The sequence below is a fragment of the Sinocyclocheilus grahami genome, unplaced genomic scaffold (genome assembly GCF_001515645.1).
Source record: "Sinocyclocheilus grahami isolate Dianchi unplaced genomic scaffold, SAMN03320097.WGS_v1.1 scaffold114.1, whole genome shotgun sequence".
Classification (NCBI taxonomy): Eukaryota; Metazoa; Chordata; class Actinopteri; order Cypriniformes; family Cyprinidae; genus Sinocyclocheilus; species Sinocyclocheilus grahami.
In genome coordinates, this window is record NW_015505293.1 from 1,072,213 (window position 1) to 1,093,977 (window position 21,765).

Here is a 21,765-nt window from a genome sequence, read left to right on the forward strand (position 1 = left end):
CTTCTGATTTTTTGAAGTCGACTTTTATGTAATAAAAGTTGAGTCGAAGTCGTTAATGAACAAATAAGTCTGGAGCTGTGACAAACACCGTGTGCACAGCTATGGCATATGACACAGCGCTGCCCACATGGCTGTTGCTCCTATAACATTTATCAGTTTATCAGTTTGGGTGGTTACATTTCTCACAGATTTCTGCAAATTCTAAATTAGATACAGATAAAGAAGCACTTACATTCATACATTCATATGAATGCATTAGTGAGAGCGATTGCATGTGTGAATTAATTATACCTGGCAGCGTCTCCCTACTAGTAGTGAAGCTGTGGAATTTAGTTATTAAGAAAAATATGCTTGAACTTTTCAGTTTCTAAGCTATTTTATTGAGAAATCACAGAACAGTGTTGACAATATATTTCCGCACTGAATGATTATGTGCGTGCGATGTACGCGTTACTGTCTGTAGCCTATGTGTGTGTGTTACAGTGCAGCAGCGCATTAGATTAGAATGGCGATTAATTTACCTGTACAATAAGCTGTTTAAAACGTGCATTCCGTTCAATTTCGAGCATTCAGTAATATAACCACACGTCTTGTGGAGCGCTTTCAAAGTATGCATTTATTTGTCATTTGAACTGTTTGGAAACGGAGCGTAAATGTGGAAGTCCTTCAAAGATTTCTTATCCTGTTGCGGCCTCTATTGGACCAGCGACTAGTCGACGACAAGCTTAAAGCGTCATGGCAGAGCATTGAAGTCGACTAGTCGGTGCAACCCCTAGTCCCAACTGATGGCCTATAAAAAGGTGTCTCATGACCAACGTGTCACACAAGAAACATTTCATGATGGGTAAAAGCAAAGAGCTCTCTCAAGTCCTTCACAACCTTATTGTTGCAAAATATACTGCTGGCATTGGTTACAGAAGGATTTCTATACTTCTGAATGTTCCAGTGAGCACTCTAGGGGACATAATCCGGAACTGGAAAAAACATAATTTCACCATAAACCGGCCACGACCAGGTGCTCCTCGCAAGATTTCTGACAGAGGAGTGAAAAGAATTATCAGAAGAGTTGTCCAAGAGCCAAGGATCACTTTTTGAGCTTCAAAAAGACTTGGAATTAGCATGTACAATTGTTTCAAAGAAAACAATAAGTAATGCACTCAACCGCCGTGGCCTGTATGCACGCTCACCACGCAAGGCTCTATTGCTGAAGAAGAAGCATGTTGAAGCTCGCTTAAAGTTTGCTGCACAACATTTAGACAAGCCTGTGAAATACTGGGAGAATATAGTCTGGTCAGATGAGACCAAAATTAAACTCTTTGGATGCATAATACACACCATGTTTGGAGGTCAAATGGCACTGCACATCACCCCAAAACATCATGGTGTAGCATTGGCAAAATTCATATAATTGAAGGAAGGATGAATAAATGCATATATATAGCGCTTTATTGTGTATTGCTGTACACCCAAAGTGCTTTACAATCATGTGGGGGGATCTCTCCTCATCCCCCACCAGTGTGCAGCATCCACTTGGATGATGCGACGGCAGCTACAGTACAACGGCGCCAGTGTACTCACCACACACCAGCTACAGGTGGAGAGGGGAGAGAGTCATAGAGCCAATCAAGTGAATGGAAAAATGTACCGAGACATTCTTGATTAAAAAATCTGCTGCCATCTACCAGGATGATGAAGATGAAATGAGGGTGGACATTCCAGCGAGACAATGATCCCAAACACACAGCCAAGGAAACTCTCATTTGGTTTCCGAGAAAGAAAGTAAAGCTGCTAGAATGGCCCAGCCAATCACCTGACTTGAATCCAAAAGAAAATCTATGGAAAGAACTAAAGATTAGAGTTCATAGAAGAAGCCCATGGAACCTTCAAGATTTGAAGGCTGTTTGTGTGGAAAAATGGGCCAAAATCACACCTGAGCAATGCATTCGACTAGTTTCTCCATACAGGAGGCGTCTTCAAGCTGTCATTACCAATAAAGGCTTTTGTACGAAGTATTAAATGCATTTCAGTAAGCGTGTTCAATTCTTTTTCACTGGGTCATTCCATTTTATTATACAAAACTAAATTTCTGAACTTATTTGTATTGTTTTCTTTGTGTGTATGGATTACTTGGGTTGATACCGACATCTGGTGAAAATTTAATGTCAACAGCACCTTTAGAAATATATTTACTGAGAAAAATGGTGATGTGTTCAATACTTATTTTACCCGCTGTATGAATATATATATATATACTGTATATATATACTGTATATACACACATTTTATTTAATAAACATTTTATTAAACAAATATGTTTTTAAAAAATGAAATATTAATTAAAATAAGATGTAAGGAAATGTTACTACTTTTTTAGTGTCATTACACTGAATTTTTTTATTGAAAATTATATAATTTGATACCAACATAAACTTCTGAGAACTTGCCATATGCATTTCAAAGCCCTTTACTTTTCTTTATCACAGCCACTTATGTTCACTGACCCATATATTTTCTCAACAAACCCAGAACCCTGAACTCATGAGGTTTGACTGGAAGAGTCAGTGTAAGGTTCAGTAGTTCACAGTCACTGGCGATATGGTCTATGATGACCGGACAAGTAAAAAAAAAAAATTGTTGAGCCTTGTTATATATCTAAAACTAAAAAATGACTTTGATTTATTAAACAGTGTGCAGCATGGATCGATTGAGCCTAATATTGACCATCTAAAATGTTTCCACAGCCTCTACAGTCAGTGAAAATGGGAGACGGAGCTGCTTAAGGCTGAAAGTTTTCGTCAGACCTTCAAGTAAGTTTTACAAGCCCCTCAGGAGAGATCCTGGCCGTGGCTTCTGACAAAACGTGGTCGCAATTGCAGCGTTTATCACTGCTGGAATAGTTCAATGAGTTAAAGATGATGTCACGACCCTGACAACACCCTGTTTTATGTTTCTCCCACAGACAACTGCGAGAAAAGTCATGACCGCGTTGTCAAAGTCGATGATGGAAGCATCAACTCTATAGAAAATAATAATGGTTCGTATTGTATGCCAAATCAGTAAGGTCAAAATGTTTTTGCACACTCAGGTATTACAGACCTATTTTAATCTTCTGTTTCTTCCTCCATTTAGATGGAACAAGTCACGAATCTGCCGAACCATCCCGAGGTGATGTCAACGGCGCCGGAAGCATTCAAACTTTAGGGCCCTTGTTAGCCTCAGCGCTGGTTCTTTTGGCTTCCCTCTCCTCCTTATAGCATCCCACATCCCTGAAATACACAGGAGGACTCGTGATCGAGCACTTTTAAGAAACATTGAGATCTTTCTCGCCGCTAAAAAGTAGTTTCTCGCACAGGAAAACGTGGCGATATAACTGGAAGGTTTTCAATGAACAAAAGCCCCACCCACGGAAAAAAAAAACACAAAAAAACCCACTAGGTCTGTGTCCTTTCGGTGCCCCTATGTGACGTTGGAGAGGGACTTGTAATTGGGGGCAGAGCAAGAAAATGACTCTTTTTCAAATGACAAAGATCGCTTTCAGTGTTGCCGTCCAGAAAAGAGAAGTCTTATAACAGAGCAAGAGGACTATCTGAGGGATCTCTCCATGAGCATTGTGGGAAAACGTCGTCACTATGGACTCAACTGCTGACTCTACTAGAGATCAAGGCAAATTGTTGCCTGATAGCACCCCTTGTAAAGAGGGAGAGCAGGGAGCTTTTTAATATCTCAACCGGAGTAGTCCGCGTGGACTCAGGTGCTCAGGTGAACGGTGACAATTTTTGAAGTGTTTTTGTAGATAAAGGAAAAAGATAAGCACTCGTTTTGTACATTGTGTACAGGTGTACATGGGACTGAAACGCAGATGTGGTGTTCTTGAAGTAAAATGCTCAAGTATAGCTGCCAAAATCGATGTGTTGTTAGGAGTACGGAGCATCACCGATCGATCGTTTGAGTGAATATACTAATTTGTTTGGTGAATCATCCTTTTCTTATTTATTGTTCAGTCTTAGTGCTCTTGACACTTTGTTGTACTAGTCATCAGCCAGGATTCAGGAGAAAGGAACACAAATGCCTAGCTGCAGTCAACTTACCTTGATTTAGACGAATAACAACCGCATAACTTATGATAATGGGTTAATATTTTAGCAAGTCAATCCTTGAAATGATATCGGGGGAAAAAAACAGTAGTACTTTTCCATATCATGTCCGTCAGGGGTCACGTCGCTCCTTAAAGGGGTCCATTATCATGGATAGGAGGGAGGAAATGGTTTTGCATTCATTTTGTAAATGCTTCCTGTCTTTTTACCCAAGAGTAATCAAAATGAACAGCATTAACAATTTAATTCGGTCAACAAAATGAGCTCATACTTTGCCAATTGAATTGTTAGTTATGTAAAAACTCTTTTTTCTAAGCATGAAGTGAAAGTAATGAAATTATTTTCCTCAAAACGAATCCTCACATGGATTTTCTTTTGTCAAAGTGCATTTCAACCATGCCGTTTGTATTTATTTACTTTTTTAACACGGAGCCGTGCACATTAAACGCTCATCTGGGATCTACTGAAACAGTAGCGGATCGCTGCTTCCACCCTGGTGGCAGCTGACACACTAACGTGATTTAATAGGCTCTTTGATGTTGTCCAAAGTGCCTGGCACGCAGACCACATACTGCGAGGCCTCATGTGGGTTATTTCTGGAATTAAAAAATCGACAGCAGCACGGGAGGAGCGCGGTGTCCAGTTTAGCCGTGGGCTAGCGTTACTCTGGTGAACTTGGCCAGAGATGGAGAAAGATGAGATCTCCTGCTGGGATCAATAATGGCCTTTACAGACACAAAACAGGGTAAATATTTTTCCCCTGGTCCTGGTTTTCCTTTCTTGAATGGTTTTCATGTTTTTCATTTGCATCTACTTATCGACAGTTTGGTATGCAACATAAAGGTAGCTTTTGACTTTATGTGGTTATGTTTGGCTAGCTACTATGGTTCTTTTAAAATGATAACACAAGAGCACATGGATGCTATGTATCCGTACGTTGTTTAGCATATCATATAGTGATTTGGAACCACTGGTACAAAAGAAATAGGAGATAAATGAGGAGCTAAGAAATAATCCAGTCTGAAAGTAATAATATCAAATACATTTGTTAATATGTTTTCTGGAAGTAAATGCATTTGCAAGCAGAATACTTTTCAAATGTACTTGTTTTAATTTTGAGTAATATTTAATGGTTCAGTATCCATAAAGACAGTTAGGAATTTGTGCTGGCCAATCCTTAAAAACACTGCTGTATCATATGCTTAAAAACCCATCTACATTTTTTTTTAAATCTCTTGTGGAATATTTTAAAATCTGCAATGTTCTGTTGTTGCACCAAGAAAATAAATGCTGTCGTCCATTTATTGTCATGAGAACAAACCTAGAAGGCCATTTTCAGTAGGTTTAAATTCAGGAAACATTTTTGTAAAATGACTGCAGGATCTGTTTTTGTCCATATGCAAAACTTGAGGTTTTAAGGAACGAGGTCTTGTTGAACATGGGTTTTTCACCACAAGGCAGTTGTGTTCCTGTATTCTCTCATCGGCTTTGTCCCAGAGAATGTTTCTTCAGTGTTAGACATAATTTCTTAATTCTTTCCACACCTGCTTCTTCATACAGCTGTGAAGACCATGATATCTAAACCATCATTTCCCTTAGCTTCTTGGCTGTGTTGCCTAAATATTAGACATTTGCTGTGACGTCTCTGACGGTACAGAGCTGACTTGCATTATGATATGACACGTTTTTATATCTTCAAATGCCATTGTTTGTAAATACACTTGCTGGAGCAGCTCAAATAAATGATTAAATAAATTTGTCATTGTTGTAAGAAACATCTTCCCATGTCTTTTTTTATGTATTCTGATTTAAGATATCAGTATTATCCAATAGGTTACGATACAAGGGCTGATGGTATTTATTCTGAAGTGTTTCAGGTGATAATACAATTAAAATAAAATGTTCTTAGCTTTCCAATGATCAGTGTGCAAATATTCTTCTGCAGCAAATTTCAGCAGTGTTGAATGATTTAGCTGAGCCTTAAGAAACCTGCACAGTTTTTATCACAGCACCTTATTACACAGAGAATTATACCAAGGCATACAGGGATTTCTGATAACTGATTGTTCTATGAGTGAGGGATAGAAACGGTAACATTTGCCCATCATTATTATTACACTCAGGAGTCAATGAATATTAATGAACGAGTGCACGCTCTTGGGCATTGGCCAGTTTAAACAAAAATAGGCTTGAGGGGGATTCCTTGGTGACATGGTGTTGAACGGTGTCTAATGTTCTCACTGTTTTGCCTCTAAATATCTTGTGCCTTGTTCTATTTCTGCCCCCTGAACTTTGGAACAAGCCAGACAGAATGCTGTAAAAAAAAGAACAACTGAAATCTATTCCACACTATGCATTTCAGCAATTTCCTGCTTTTCACCTTGAGTGGTGAGACATAAAATAGATTATTATTATTATTACATGTAATTATTGTCATCATTTATATGCTTAGTTATGGTTATTGTTTGTGATAAAAAAGCAAACTATCCAGAGAACCAACGCATGCTGGAAAATGCATTGGCCTTCAAAGCGCAATGTGCCCACTTGTTGGCCTTTAAAGTGAAGGATTGGTTTAAAACAAAAAAACAAAAGTGTTTATTCATCCTTTTACAATTATATGCAAATAGGTTCTTGGTTACTAAGGAACTGTAAAGAAAAGATTTACCTCTGAACTCTGCTCAACTAACTGATTTTCTCTAAGCGAAATGAGGCTGGATAATGTATTGAAGCTAGTTAAGATCCTGCATGTTGTATTTGCACACTTGACCCATGTTCTTTAGGTCATATTAAGTATTATCCTCTGAGGAAAGAGATCAGTGTGTGAAAATGTAAAATCTCAGTGTAAGGAATTTATGGAAACAAAATATTTTAGTGGCCAGCTTACTTTAATTCTAAAATGAAACAGTGTCTGGCTTTATTTGCAACCCCATTCAGCTTTCTAAAAATAACTGCACTACAGCTGAGAGGATTCATTTCTCCTTTCATACAGGGAAAGCCTGGGGCAATGTGATATTTCCAAGGCCAGAGATCACGCAGAAAATAAGACCCAGGGAGTGACAGTATACTTTCAAATTGTATTAATGCAAAGCCAAGCCTCCTTGACCATGAGACAAACAGCCTGCATGGAAAACAGAAGAGACAGAAGACCTGAGAAATTATACCATTACAGGTATTTCACGGAGAAAGAAAAGCAAAAGACACATCTGAATCCAGCAAGGTTTAGTTTTTGTTTGTAGAATAAAATGTCAGATAGAGAAGCTGAATAGAGCACATTTGTTTATAAAATGCCCCCTTTTGAAATGTATTTTAAGCAACTTCTGACTGCATTTAAATAATTTCATTGGTTATATGTAAAGCTCATGTTAGAGCATCAATTTCTTGAAGCGGTGTTTATACTTCAGCTTGGCATGCTATGAAAACTTTGGCTTTGCGCTTTTAACGTTACATAACGTTTAACCTAACTATTTTTTCACACTCCCTCAAAAATACACATAAGCTCCACCCCTTTCTACACATTCGGCCAATGGGATTGAAGCGTCGAGAGCGGAACTCTGCACGAAGTACCGGAAATGATCAAATGACACCATTGTTTGCACGCGGAATGCGTCTAATAGTGGCTTTGTCCAAATACCCACACTTGCAGTCTTTGCACTTGACCACTTGATTACTTAAATGACGTATTTCCTGTATTTGGCCGAAGTCTTCAAGTGAGGATGAAGACCACAAGTGTGTGTCGAACTTTTCATTACCTGATGGGACACACTTATAGTGTTGTAAAAATGCAAGTGTTTACACAGCTTTATTTTAATTTAATATAAAGCATTTTAAAATCAACATCTAAATGTATGTCCAGTAGTCCCTATAACATAATTTTAATTTGTGGTGCTTCTAATTAAATGATAAAAAGCAGTTGCAAATGTTGTACAAAATAAATATAACCACAACTCATCTTTGCACCAATAAAAGTAAAAACACTGTTTTTCTACCAAATTATTTGTAATATCTAGTTATTACATTGGAAAGGTTTCCGTGACCTCTCACGAGATCTCGGCAAAAAGTCTCACGATTTATTTCCAGAACATGATGCATGATGGGAGACACTTAGCCTTGAATAGCACTCTGGAGCGGTATTCGAGATAGTGTGGATTTAGTATCCATTAAGGGCACTGCGCTTTGGCATTTTGAAGACATGGGACAGACTTGCACACTTGCTTCCTGTCGCGTGCACGCGCTATCAAGTGGCCAAGACAGCAAGTGTGGGTATTTGGACAAGGCTAGTAACTAATAGGTAGCCTACTTTAACATACATAACGCTGACACTGTCTGTTTATTCATTAACAGACCGGGAATTGGGGTAGCAAGGCAAGTTTTGAGCACAGACATGGAAAATAGTTTGAGACATGACTCTTGTTAACATTACCTGAAATTTTACATAATGAGGTTAAATATAAACTAAGGTAGCCTACATTGACATGTTTATTTAGCAGATGCTTTTACCCATGTGATATGACAGTGTTCTTCATCAGTCATTGAGTCCACCATACTAAATGTTCTTGCTAAGGAAAATGTCCTAATAAACAATTACAAGTCCTAATTAACAATTAAAACAAATGCATGAATGCGGCATGTGGAACAGGTGAGCAGGAGAGCGCTGCAGGCATCTGTAGCAGTTGTCACAGACAGTGAGAGGCCCTTGGGAGCACCTGGCTGATTACATACAGATCCCACTGGGCCGGTTCAGCGACAGGACAGCTCAATTACAGCAGTAAGCAGAGACAACAGAGTGAAATTAAAGCTGATAAACAGGACAGTGTCATATGCGGGACAGGAAGGAGAGCGTCTGAGCGTGTGTGTTCAGGGGTGAGGGCAGGGGCGTAGATTACCCCAGATTACCCATAGTAGCCCCTCACTTTTTCGTGCGGGCAAATTTGTGTTTGTCAAGTCATCTCCAGGTAATAAATTAAGTATATGAACAATGCAGTGCTAATTGACATAGCATTTATTACAGTATAGAAACTATTCTGCCTTATGTGATAAAAAAAAGTGTTTGTAGTATATAATCAAATCATTATTATTGGTTATTGTCCAGCAGTGAATCTGATTTCTAAGTCAATTAAAAGCTAGAAATTAGAGAACAATTAAAGTTAAAGAAATCTCTTCTGTTCACCAAGCCTGCATTTATTTGATCCAAAGTACAGCAAAACAGTAATATTTTGAAATATTTTTACTAGGCTATTTAAAATAACTATTTTCTATTTATATATATTTTAAAATGTAATTTATTGTGATTTCAAAGCTAAATTTTTAGCATCATTACTCCAATCACACGATCCTTCAGAAATCATTCTGATTTGCTGCTCAAAAAACATTTATTATTATTATGATGTTGAAAACAGCTGAGTAGCATTTTTTCAGGTTTCTTTGATGAATAGAAAGTTCAGAAGAACCGCATTTATCTGAAATAGAAATCTTTTGTAACATTATAAATGTCTTTATCATCACTTTTGATCAATTTAAAGCATCCTTGCTAAATAAAAGTGTTAATTTCTATAATTTCTTCTCCAAAAAATAAAAATTATACTGACTCCTAGCTTTTGAATGGTATAGTGTATAATGTTACAAAAGCTTTTTATTTCACATAAATGCTGATCTTTGGATCCTTCTATTCATCAAAGAATCCTGAAAACATTTACTCAACTGTTTTAAATATTGATAATAATAATAATAATAATAATTAAAAATGTATTCTTGAGCAGCAAATCAGCATATTATAATGATGTGACACTGAAGACTGGAGTAATGATGCTGAAAATTCAGCTTTGATCACAGCAATCATTTTAAAATATATTCATATAGTTATTTTAAATAGTAAAAATATTTCACAACATTACTGCTTTTGCTGTATTTTGAATCAAATAAATGCAGGCTTAGCGAGCAGAAGAGACTTCTTTATAAAACATTAAAAATCTTACTGTTCAAAAACTGTTGACTGGTAGGTTATATAGATTACAGAAATGTTATATTGTAATGCTATTCTGTCCCCCTCACTTCTGAAATGATGGCTACGCCCCTGGGTGAGGGAGATGTCAAACTGCTCTCAAGAGAGAGCTGCCATGGGAGGTCCTGTGAGCAGATGCATGCTGGTGTGTTTGCTTGAAACTGAATGAAGTGTCTTAACCATGCTCTCTAGAAAGCGTCAAACACCAAGGGCGGTATAATTAAGTCAATTGCTCTAAGTGTGTTAGAGGAACATTATCCTGTCTGGTCAAGGCTCTTCTGGCTCTGTTGTGGTCTGTTGAGGTTCTGCTTACCATCTCCTTTGTACTGGCTTTGTATGGGCTGAGAGGTGTGCCTTTTCTTTTGCAGAATATATGATGGAATCAAGTTACTTTTGTTAGTTTTAAGCAGCAAATAGCTCTGCTTACTTTTTAATCTCTTAATCAGTTTAATTTAGATTTTAAAAAAACACATTAAAAAATCTGATCCCCTTAAGTGAACTCAAAAGTAAGCTTAGTGAAAAAGGACCCAGTTATTTTTAAATTGATCTCTGACCTTGAAAGTGGACTCAGAACTCATTTTGGCCCATTCAAGCTGTGATATGGTCCCTTATATAACATATACCAGCGTGGTAAAAAAAGAAAAGCTGCATCCCAAATGACGCACTATAATAAACTATGCACTTGTAGACTATTTACTTATGCACTATGTACTCAATACTGTATAAATTATATATGGTTATTTTGTCATTCATAATCAGAGTCTGGTAGCCATCCCACTTCGCTACGTAATTAAAGCTGCGACAGTTGAGAGCATGAAGTGTCCAACATTCCACACTTAATTTTTTCGGTTATTTAAGTGCATCATCCGGGTATTTAAAGTGTACTTTTTCTTTTTGGAATTTTCAGTGTGAACGCACAACTTGCACTATTTATACTACAAAATGTCATAGAACAGTGCATAAGTACGCGATTCGGGACGCACCTAAAATGTATTCAAATATTTTTGCAAATGACAAAAATTTGAAAAAAATTGCAGAAAATGTGTAGATTTTGTGATCACATTTTCACAGGCATAACTTAGTTTATGATAGTTATGATAGTTTATGATATCATATCATAAGATAGTTTTATACAGTTTTGTTTATAGATATCAGTTTCAGAGGTTATCAAACTTGGAAGTAGGGACTCCCAACGGGGTGCAAGTGGTTCATGGAAATTTATTTTTAGGACTGTAAAAGGTAATGGTGAATGATAATGATATTTAATTTTCATTTCAATGATATTGGCTTTTGATAGTTATTGTGAAAAGTGCTATGCAAATAATAAATAAATAAATAAAATGGAAAAAATTCAAATGTTTGTCTTCAGGTTTCTACATATCTAATAGTGGGTAGAACAAAAATATACATTTGATGTACAAAATCAATATTTTTAGATCATATTCTAAGTGCCTAAATCAAAACTGAACATTTTTCAAAGATTTGATGCTAAAAAAAACTCTGGGTTGATCCAATGAGTGCTTTTGAAGATTAAATAAGATGACTTGACAAAGTCTGCCAGTGTCACGAATCCGGTCCATGAACTTTCCTTTTCATTGACTCTCGCACCACACAAACTGTTGCATAGCACCCCGGACTACATTTCCCATCATGCATTACTGATTGCACTCAGCACGAATTGCACACACCTGTTTACACTGATTGCACCCAGCTGTTTCATATCACTCCCTCACTATATAACACTCACTCTTATCCCTTCCCTCTGCCGAGTATTGTTCCGCATTTATCACTCCCCTAGCAATAGCGACTCTACAGAGCCCTCGTTTGTTGCCTTAGCCTTAGCCCTAGTCATTTGCCTTAGCCTTAGCCCTTGTCATTAGCCTTAGCCTTAGCCTTAGCCTTCTCGGTTTCTGATCTTCGCCTGGTTCCCTGGATTCACCCCTTTTGTCTTGCCCCTTTTTTGATTCTGTCTGCCGATCGTCGACCTGCGCTAGCCCTAGGACTATTCTTGTGTTTTGCCCACCATATACCTGTCTGCCTCTATCTGACCCATGCCTGTTTTGACCACGTCTCTGTCTTCTCCACAATAAAGTTTGCACATGGATCCGCACGTCTCACGTCTCGTCAGCCCCGTAACAGCCAGGTTACCTCTAGCCAGTCAGATTGAACTGATTGTTTCAGTCAGTGCTTGCAATTTTTGTGTAGAGTAGGCTATGCATCAGACGGACAGCAAACGGATTGTGGCCATCCGTACACTTCCCACCTGAGGTCGAGACTAGACTTCAACTGAATTTCTTCCCTGTCTGGATAGCAAACTGTAGTACGTCACAGTAATTTGTTCATATGTTTAAGCTAATAAGCATTTCCTAAGAGCTGCATTAGCACTGCTTCATTTAGCTTGTGCGTATAGTTTCCATTTGACCACAGGTAGTACAGCAACAAAAATATTCCAAGTGCTCAAGCTCAGCATTACAACTGGAGCCAGGGACAAATCAATTTAGCCTAAATTGTCATTTTGTAGAGCAAAAACACATTTAATTTTGAACTGAGCTTACTTTGTCTGTTCAAGCTTGTGAATAATGAACATCCTAAATCTTTATTAGCGTTACCTTGGTGATCATACTAGCACAAGAGAGACTGTTAAAGAATAGCACTGTCAGAGCTCTAGATATTGTGTTTGCTCTGCCAAATTGTAAGACATGATGACAGGAAGGAATTTGATCATGTATTTTGAGCCTGACATATAATGACCTGACCATGCATCTACTCAAACCCAGCGCTTATAACTGCTGCCAGTTCGAGGATGATTTAAAGTAGTTAGCAAGTTTTCTCTGCCAAGCTCTATGTATCTGTAATTATATGCAGATGGGTGGACTGATGAGTCGCTGGTGTGGTTTATGGTTTAACATTGACCAAGCAGCCAGATGCAATGTGAAGGATGTGGTTTTCGGACATGAACTTCATATCATTATGGGAAAGAGTATGATGTTTTCTCTTTTTCTATCCTGATTTACAGCTATCTAAATTTTCCTTTCTACAGATGTAGCGAGACCAATTACGTCCCGTTGGAATATATTCGGTAAGTACTGCTTCTTGGATATACTGCAAAACACAGAAAGTACATACTTAACCTCTCGCCTTCCACTTTGTACAAACTTGTTAAAAGATCTATGCATCTTTGCATGGAGAGCGACTGGTTTGCTTGGTCTTCACACAAACTGCAGATGAATCTACGGTGTAAAGAAATACTGTGAATGTAAACATTTTGTGAGAGATATTTTATCCTCTCCTCAGAGGTCTTGATTTAAACACCCTGGTCGCACACAGTTCATCGGCTTCAGTTTTTCCATATGCCGTCTCAGAGTGCCAGATTATCTAAACTCCTGGAGATTATTTCTCTTGGCTCTGGAGTTGTCAGCAAGAAATTAGGCGTTTGCTAAAATAACGGCTGGTGTCAAAGTTGTACATTGTCTCAGGAATCTTCTCTTTGCCAAGAGGAGAGAGGTGTGAGAAAAGGGAGTTACCCTGCTGTCTTTCATTTAGAGCAGTGCTTCTCTAACTGGGGTATCATAGAACGTTGAGTAAAGTGATCGAATTGAAGAGGAAAAAAACGAATAAACGAAAATAGAAATATAATCAATAACAGGCTAATAATAATAATAATAATAATACGGAAAAAAGACGTTCAGTTAATAGACTGACAAGACTGTGGGATGGATGAACATGTGTCTTGTAGGCCTATTTTATTTGATGTACCTTAGGTATTGTTCATAATAAACTTCTTTCGAATGCTGTTTACATCGCGCATAGACATTCACGTACAGCATCGCCTATTGTTAATATAATCTTTTAATAATGTATTAATTTCTATAATATAATAATTTCTTAATTTAACACCACTTACCTGTCTTAAACTGTCCTGATCGTCCATTTTGAAGCGGTTAATTAGCCAGAATAGCGTGTTTGGTGCCTGGTCCCACACTGATTGTAAGGCAAAACGTGATTGGTTGGAGCGAGAATACGCTACGATTGGTCGGCGCCACGTGACTGGTATCTGATTGGCTTAAGTAGAAGGGGGGTGGAGTCCATCCATTTGTGGATTGGTTTGCCTCTTGACGCTTGAAATGTCTCAAAATCCACAAATAAGCGCAACGATTTACAAATGCACAGGGAGCTATCCACAAATGCATGCAGCGATCTACAAATGCACAGGACGCGATTCACAAATGAATGCCAGGCAAAGTTGTGTTTGTGACATAAAAATATATCTGTGAATATGTTTTTTATTTGCAAATCTCATTTTATTTTTTGTGTGAATTTAATTCTTGTTTGTGAAACTCTAAGATTTATTTGTGGATCTCATTCTATTTATTTATCAATACATTTTATTTTTGTTAATCTCTTTACATTTATTTGTGGATCATAATGTATTTATTTGGAATTATGCAACGATTCTACCCCCATAGACAAACATCTTCCCAAATTCGTAATGAGAATCATTTATAAATCTGCATGCTGTTGTCAACAAAAAGATGCACTGAGATCTTCCTGTGGGTTTCTGCCAAAATAAAAGCCGAGAAAAAGCAACAACTCCATTGACATTCATAAATTATAGTATTGTAATTGTAACACTTTTTCACACAGGGCCTGTAGATTTGGATTTTGCTTTCCCTTAATAATAAAAACCTTCATTTAAAAACTGCATGTTGTGTTCACTTGTGTTATCTTTGACTAATATTTAAATTTGTTTGATGATCTGAAACATTAAAGTGTGACAAACATGCAAAAAAATAAGAAATCAGGAAGGGGGCCAACACTTTTTCACACCACTGTATATATATATATATATATATATATATATATAAATATATAATTGGGGGGGGGGGGACAATAGGGATTTCGCCTAGGGCGTCAAATTGTCTAGAATGGCCCTGCAATTGTGACTTTATTTGTCAGCGTGACTTCATATTTTGCTATTGCGATGTTATTTCTGACAATGTCACTTAATATCTCACAAGCATGACTTTAAATCTGACAGTGTGACTTTATATCTTGCAATTGCATTTTTTATCTTGCAGTTGCGTCTTTTTCATAATGTCCCTTTATATTTAACAACTGGGAACATAAATATTGCAGTGTGACTTATATTTTGCAACTCTTATTTTAAACTTTTATCTCATAGTTATCTTTTGTATTTTGTACTCTGAGGCAGAAACAAGCTTCCATAAATTTCTTATCTTATATACAATTTTAATAAAGCTTTGTGACTACAACAGGTTCATGCCTATTTGGTATGCAGTAAGTCTGTCTGTAAAAAGCCTCGGACAATACGCAGAGCTCATATGTGCATCATGATGCTAACAAAGCCTGTTGGATTATTTTCAATCTAAGAAACACTGTATCTCAATTTGCTTGTTGACATCTGGTGGAAGCATCACAGCGGTGAAATATCGATTAGTAAATAATAAAACTGTAATGAGAGATGACATATCCGTTTGCATGTGGTTAGCAAAAGCCAGTGAGTTATTAATCACAAAGCAGATTTAGCAAGGCACGCTCAAATTGTGTTGCATGTCAACATTTGGCTTCCCCCACCCAAAACATATGCTCCAAATGAGGCTTTTAATGCATTACCCTGCTATTCCAAGAGAGCAGCAGGATCTGATGGAGTGTTGCCTTCAGACTGCCAACAGGTCACGAATCAGAGTCAGAGAAGGGTGAATAAAATCAATGCTTCATATCTCGCAATATGCTTTGTTCATCATCGCTAACCTTTATTTACGGTATCTGGTCGCCTAGTACATGTCAGGACTCTTGGAACCAAATATTCGATCCATCCCATCAATTTTTATGAGATTTTTTTCCACTTATATACAGCATTACGTCAATATTGTTTAATTGCTTGTTTGGTTAAATTTACGATGGCCATGTTATGCAAAGAATTATGGCCCATACTATGTTTTGTTGCCATTTTCGTGTCTCAGGTTTACCAACAAGACTGTTAAACCCCAATCCAACACATAAAACAATTCTCATTTCATGCTCAGATTTGCAACTTTATGTCAAGCTCCACTTTCATCCGAGGCCCACAGAAACCAGCTGTGTTTAAGTCCAGGCTTTGTACAGTATCAGAGGTGCTGGAACTTTTTCAAGAAAAAGATGTAATGAGATCTAAGGCACTGAACAAATATCCCTGAGAGATTTACTCCCGCCAAACGGCACAGGCTGACCATAGTTCAAACCTTCAGTCTGATTTATGGGCTACTTTATCTGATTTAATGAGCATTTCAACAATTAGCTTAGCCTGCATCAGAGCGCTCGGAGTGGCCTATCAGTCATGACCTGTGAAAATACAGCTGCTTTTTTAACGATGGCAAACATGGGCTTTCATTTTAATGGGCGGATCTCACAGCTCAGTTGCAAGCGAGGCTCATTATGCCATCTTGTAAGGGGAGCCGTCATTTCTCCCTTTTTTTCACCACCTCAGCCACTGACTTTTAGAGGAATAATATATCATCTCTTAAAATAGCCCGTCCCACGCTGCAGGTATGGGGAGATCTCCGCAGAGGAAGATTGGAAGATCAATTAGAGCCACGAGGCAGCTTGTTGTCACTGACGCATCATTAGTAGCTTAATCAAGAGTAGTTTGATGCTTTTTCAACCAAAAATGAATTCAAAGTTCATCCCCTAGTGCAGCAAATGAGGCATGGTGTTTTGATTTCTTGAGAACATAGCCACTGTTATCGTGTTGACATGTGAAGGGGTCGGTGAAGGATTTTTCCAGTTCACCCCCTGTGTATGTTGTGAAATGTAGTTAGGTGTTGCTCGACGAGGCTTTGTTAGGCCGCACATCCATAGAGTTGCAGACACACGCGCTCTGTGTCTGCAGAGAGGTGGAAGAACAGAAGTCCAGCAGCACCGCTGAGATTATAGCCTTAAGAAATATGAAACTGCACACTGTCATGATGACATGTTGCTAAGCAACTAATAACAGTTTTTATATTGATCTTCAATGTAATGTTTCTTCCAAGGGAGGACATGCAGCTTTGCAAACTGTAAATCAGAAACACGAATCATGTGTTGCTGCAAATTGAATTCATCTTCAGTGCATTTTTATATATCAGGTGAAATTAAATTTTTACATTGTACAATGGTAAATTGCATTTAAAATGAAAGAGTAAAGCTAACTTTGGGATTATGAAAGGAAATGAATACAAATGTTACCAATAACAGAAACTGCTTAAGATTCATCAGTATAACTCAGATTCATTCAGTTGTTTATCAGGCTTCTCTTTCCAACTGGATCCGATTTAACAGTCGGATCCAAGACGTCTGTGTAAGTCTGGAGTTTCTTCAGACTTTACATATGTTGCTAATTAAGCAGACAGGCTAGATCTGAATCCAGACTCTTCTTAAAGGGACAGTTCACCTATAAATGAAAGTTCTGTCATTATTGGTTCACCCTTATGTTATTCCAAACCTGCATGACTTGCTTTTTTATTTGTGGCATGAAATAAGCTTCAGAAAAGGATGCCAAAGCAAACCTAAAGAACCTTATAGCTTTGTATGACAGAGGATGGAAATTTAAGCGAAATAAAATATGCACTATGCACTTTTATTCATGAGTTCATTGGATAGTGATTATAGTGATTCATGAGTGAATCATTGTTTTGAGTCAGATCTGTAAATGAATCAGTTGATCATTTGACTGAACCTGTTTGAATCACTGCTTGATTAATTAAATTAAGTGATGGCCTTTATATATATATATTACTGAAATATCATAACGTGAGAAGGGTCTGACATTTCTGAATGACAAAAAAAATGTTCATGTATGTAGAAATATTTAGTCATTTGTATATTAATAATGTTGAACAATTTGTGTTACTGTGTAAAATTAAAGAGTAAGTTAGAAAATGATTCTTTGGTTTAAAATCAGTATTATGCTTTAACTGCAAAAAGAAAGAAAAGAAAATACACTACCCATGTCGGTCACAGAAGGTGAACTTTCCACTGGATATAATTGGGTAAGCACCATTTTCTTCCTCCCAGTAAACACAGCGAAACCTGGTAGTAAAACTATTTGACACAGTTAAATTAATCACATCTCCATGCCTCGGGCGCCCCATGTGAATCCCCACATGGTGCCAGCACAGACAGGATATTGGCACACTTGGAAAGATTGGCAGATAGAAAAGGACAGTCTGTCAATGTGACTTTTTCTATTTTTGAAAAACCCAAACGCTTAATGCTTGCGAATACCACAGAATATAGTTTTATTTAGGTGTTTTTGTGATTTTTCTTGAAGATAAATGATTTTGACTCTTAGATAAACAGGGCTGTTGATGTTTGCCTGATTAAAAACACTGTCATGGCAGTCTAACCGAAGAAAAGTCAAGGTTTATGAGCGGGCCGCATACAGTAATGATTTCTGGAGAAAGCTCAAGGCTGACGGAGACATAATAGGCCAGTTCTGCCTCTCATGTGGTCCTATCTGAGAGTGACTCATGCGATACTTAATCCTGGTGATTCAGGGAGGGAAACCCAACATTTTATGTAAAGTAAAAGCCATGAATTATTGGATTGTCCAGTGCAGCTATTATTTATTTGATCCTTTACGCCGACACATCCTGGTCCGGTAATGAATTGGGTTGCAATTTGTCAGTGAGGAGCGATACAATCTCCTGTTGAAATGAGCACTATTCTCAACGGAGGACCATAAAACAACACATTGTGTCACTGATTAGCCAAATCCATTATGCTCTAATTAAATCACTAGATACTGCACATTACTGCTCTGAGCACTGCAGTGGCCTTTATCACTAAAGCCCACAGATAATTATTTGATTTATTTGATTAGCTTGTTTTCACTTTGCAGTTCTTACTTTTTATGGAATATTTTAGAGACATGCTCACGTTTTCTTTTTGCATTTTCATTTATTATTATTTACTAGAAGTGTCTAAAAGACACCATCTAACTAATACATCGCTAGCTTAAAAGTTTCGATTTTGTGTAAACACTGAAGAATTATAATGCATTATAATTATAATCCTTCCTCATTTTACCCTTTAGCCTGATGTTAGACTAGCGCTCTTGTCTTGAGCTAAGCCACCTGGGGAGAGGGCAGCTAAGTTAATTGTCAGATCGCTGTGATCTCTGAGGCATCTGAGGTGTCTTTTACTGATGAAATGTCCCATATTATTTGACTTTTCCCACCATTTGTTTTCTCTCTGAAATGTACACTAACGTTCAGTTTGTTTTAAAGAAATTAATACTTTGGTCAGACTTTATTTTAAGCTCCAATTCTCACTATTAACAAACCATTAACTACAACTTTTGCCTCAATAAACTCCTTATTAATAGTTAGTAAGGTAGTTGTTAAGTTTAGGTATTGGGTGATTAGGAAAGTAGAATATGGTCATGCAGATTATGTGCTTTATAAGCACTAATAAACAGCTAATATGTTAATAATTGGCATGCTAATAAGCAACTAGTTAATAGTAAGAATTGGTCCCTATACTAAAGGTGTTTGAATAATATATTTGTCACAATAATGTCAGAATATTGTTTACATTATTGATCAGTGGTGTACCTTCGGAGTAGTCGTGCACTGTTTTATAGCAGTTTTTTGTTGTAACGCTTAATGTTCGAAACAACCCACTAATTTTATTAAAATTCTTACCTTTGTGGATTTAAGACAAGTTGGAGTTTATCCTAAGAGGTTATGTATGATGGTTACTAAGAACTTTCTTTAGAACAATCTTAGGAAAAACCTTAAGAACATTATAAAGAAATGTTTTTGAGAATACAAAATATTTATAACTTTATTCTTAAGCTAGAAAATGAGAAGAAAAGTTAAGAATTTTATTCGTAATAATCTTACATGAATTTGTCACCTGAAGTATTAAAATGCTGTGTAAAAATATGAAAAATTAGGTTAATATTAAAAGTATGAATATTTCCTTTCTAGCTGGATTAAAAAGATTTGCGCTTGTTATTTTATTCCTCTGATGTTAATTTCATCTGCTTATAGAGTCTGCACAATCAGTAGACCAATCTGTCCAATCTCAGTCCAGGTGGCTTAAATATCCTGACATGTGTACGCTGTACCTTAATATACCAGAATATGTTTATTCTGAATGATGCGTGGGGTGGGTGGGGGGGTGGTGTATACATTGAGACAGATTAACAGTAATTGGCAGTTTTACAGAAGGCAAAATAAGGAAAATAAATGGCAAAGCGTACACTCATTCACTCGGACACTTCCAGCATTCTTAACCCAGCGTGTCATGCGGTCGTATCTGTCCAGCTAATAAATTTACCCCAAATAGCGATATGCTGACAGCAGGTTTCCCATTGCAAAGCTCTTACCGCACATTAACTTATAAGTACCCGACACATGGAAATTGGCTTTTACATTTTCTGCCCCTCTGCTCCTTTGGAACTTATCCCAGACAGATGTGTCTCTTTGAAAGATTACACTGAACTGCAACCAAAAAAATAAGAAGTCAAATTAAAAAAATCACCTCCATTAGAGTCAGTCGAGATGTTAGAGAGATATTAACAGGTTAGCAAGGGCCAGGGTGCTTCTAGATCATTTTAACTGTCAATGCCAAGATTCTTTTCCAGGTACAAATTTATTTTTGGATATATGGTGCCAAAACATCACGGGTGTTGTTGTGAAAGTACCATCTGGTTCATTAATTTAAAGTATTCCAGAAAATTGCGGACCCCCCTAGGAATGATTTACGAGCTGAATGTATTCCTCAAGCAGACTTAGCATTTTAAATACCACTCTGCAAAGAAAGGAAACTTTGGATAGCTTAAGTGTTCGCAGCATGTGTAAATTGATTAGAGATGAAAGTGTAAAAAACCAACTGCTGAGGAATTCCTGGGGGTTATGATGATGAAATAGGCTGACAGACTGTTGCCTAAACCGCCTTTTCAATACCGACACCTGGAAGTGACCTGTGTGGTAGCAGGGCAGTCCTGTCTTGGCACCTTTGACACGTTCACCCTGAGGGGGCAGAGAGCCAGTAGTCTCCCACACTCTCTGGTTAACCTCATGTCACTCTGCGGTGGCGAGAAAGACCCGTTTGAACCCCAATAAAGAAGGCAACTCGCAGATGCCTTGCCAAAAAAATCCAGCATTGCCAGTTAAAAATTTGTTGAATGCCTAAAATTGAGCCTGACATATATTTATATGGGAATTCTGATCACACATATTTGTGTGGGTATTTGTGCCACACCATTATTTAATTTCAAGATATATGTGAACATAATTAAATTTTTTACCAATCCATTTAGCATTGTGATACAAAATTTCAGAAAAAAACACCCCTGAACTGCACATACTGAAAGAAAAATTATATTTCAGTTCTTTTGCATCCACTCAAAAAACATTTGCGTTCCCCCAAGAAACTTTCTTGCTTGCACAACTTTTGCAATGGAATTAATATGAGGTGGGAGGGAAAACGTCTCAGGTTACATATGTAACCATGGTTCCTCGAGGGAACGAGACGTTGCGTCGGAGGACGCTTAGGGAATGCCCTTCAGCGTGACCGGCTCTGAATCCCGTGTGTAATCAGTCCAATAGATGGGCGAGACGTCACGGGGGGGGGGTGACGTAATGACCAGACGTTCCTCTTCAGGAACTCGAGCTGCGTCGGAGG

The 21,765-nt window shown here is 37.6% G+C and overlaps 1 protein-coding gene across 1 annotated transcript in view; it reads left to right on the forward strand.

The window, feature by feature from the left end:
• The window catches only part of efna5a (ephrin-A5a), a 52,848-nt gene extending 47,013 nt beyond the window's left edge, over positions 1-5,835 (forward strand). Inside the window, exons 3-5 of the mRNA XM_016277631.1 lie at positions 2,742-2,807; positions 2,960-3,034; positions 3,130-5,835. Of these exons, the coding sequence (XP_016133117.1) occupies positions 2,742-2,807; positions 2,960-3,034; positions 3,130-3,254 (266 nt within the window). The 3' untranslated portion in view covers positions 3,255-5,835. The remainder of the gene's footprint in view (positions 1-2,741; positions 2,808-2,959; positions 3,035-3,129) is intronic.
• Positions 5,836-21,765: the final 15,930 nt, after the last annotated feature.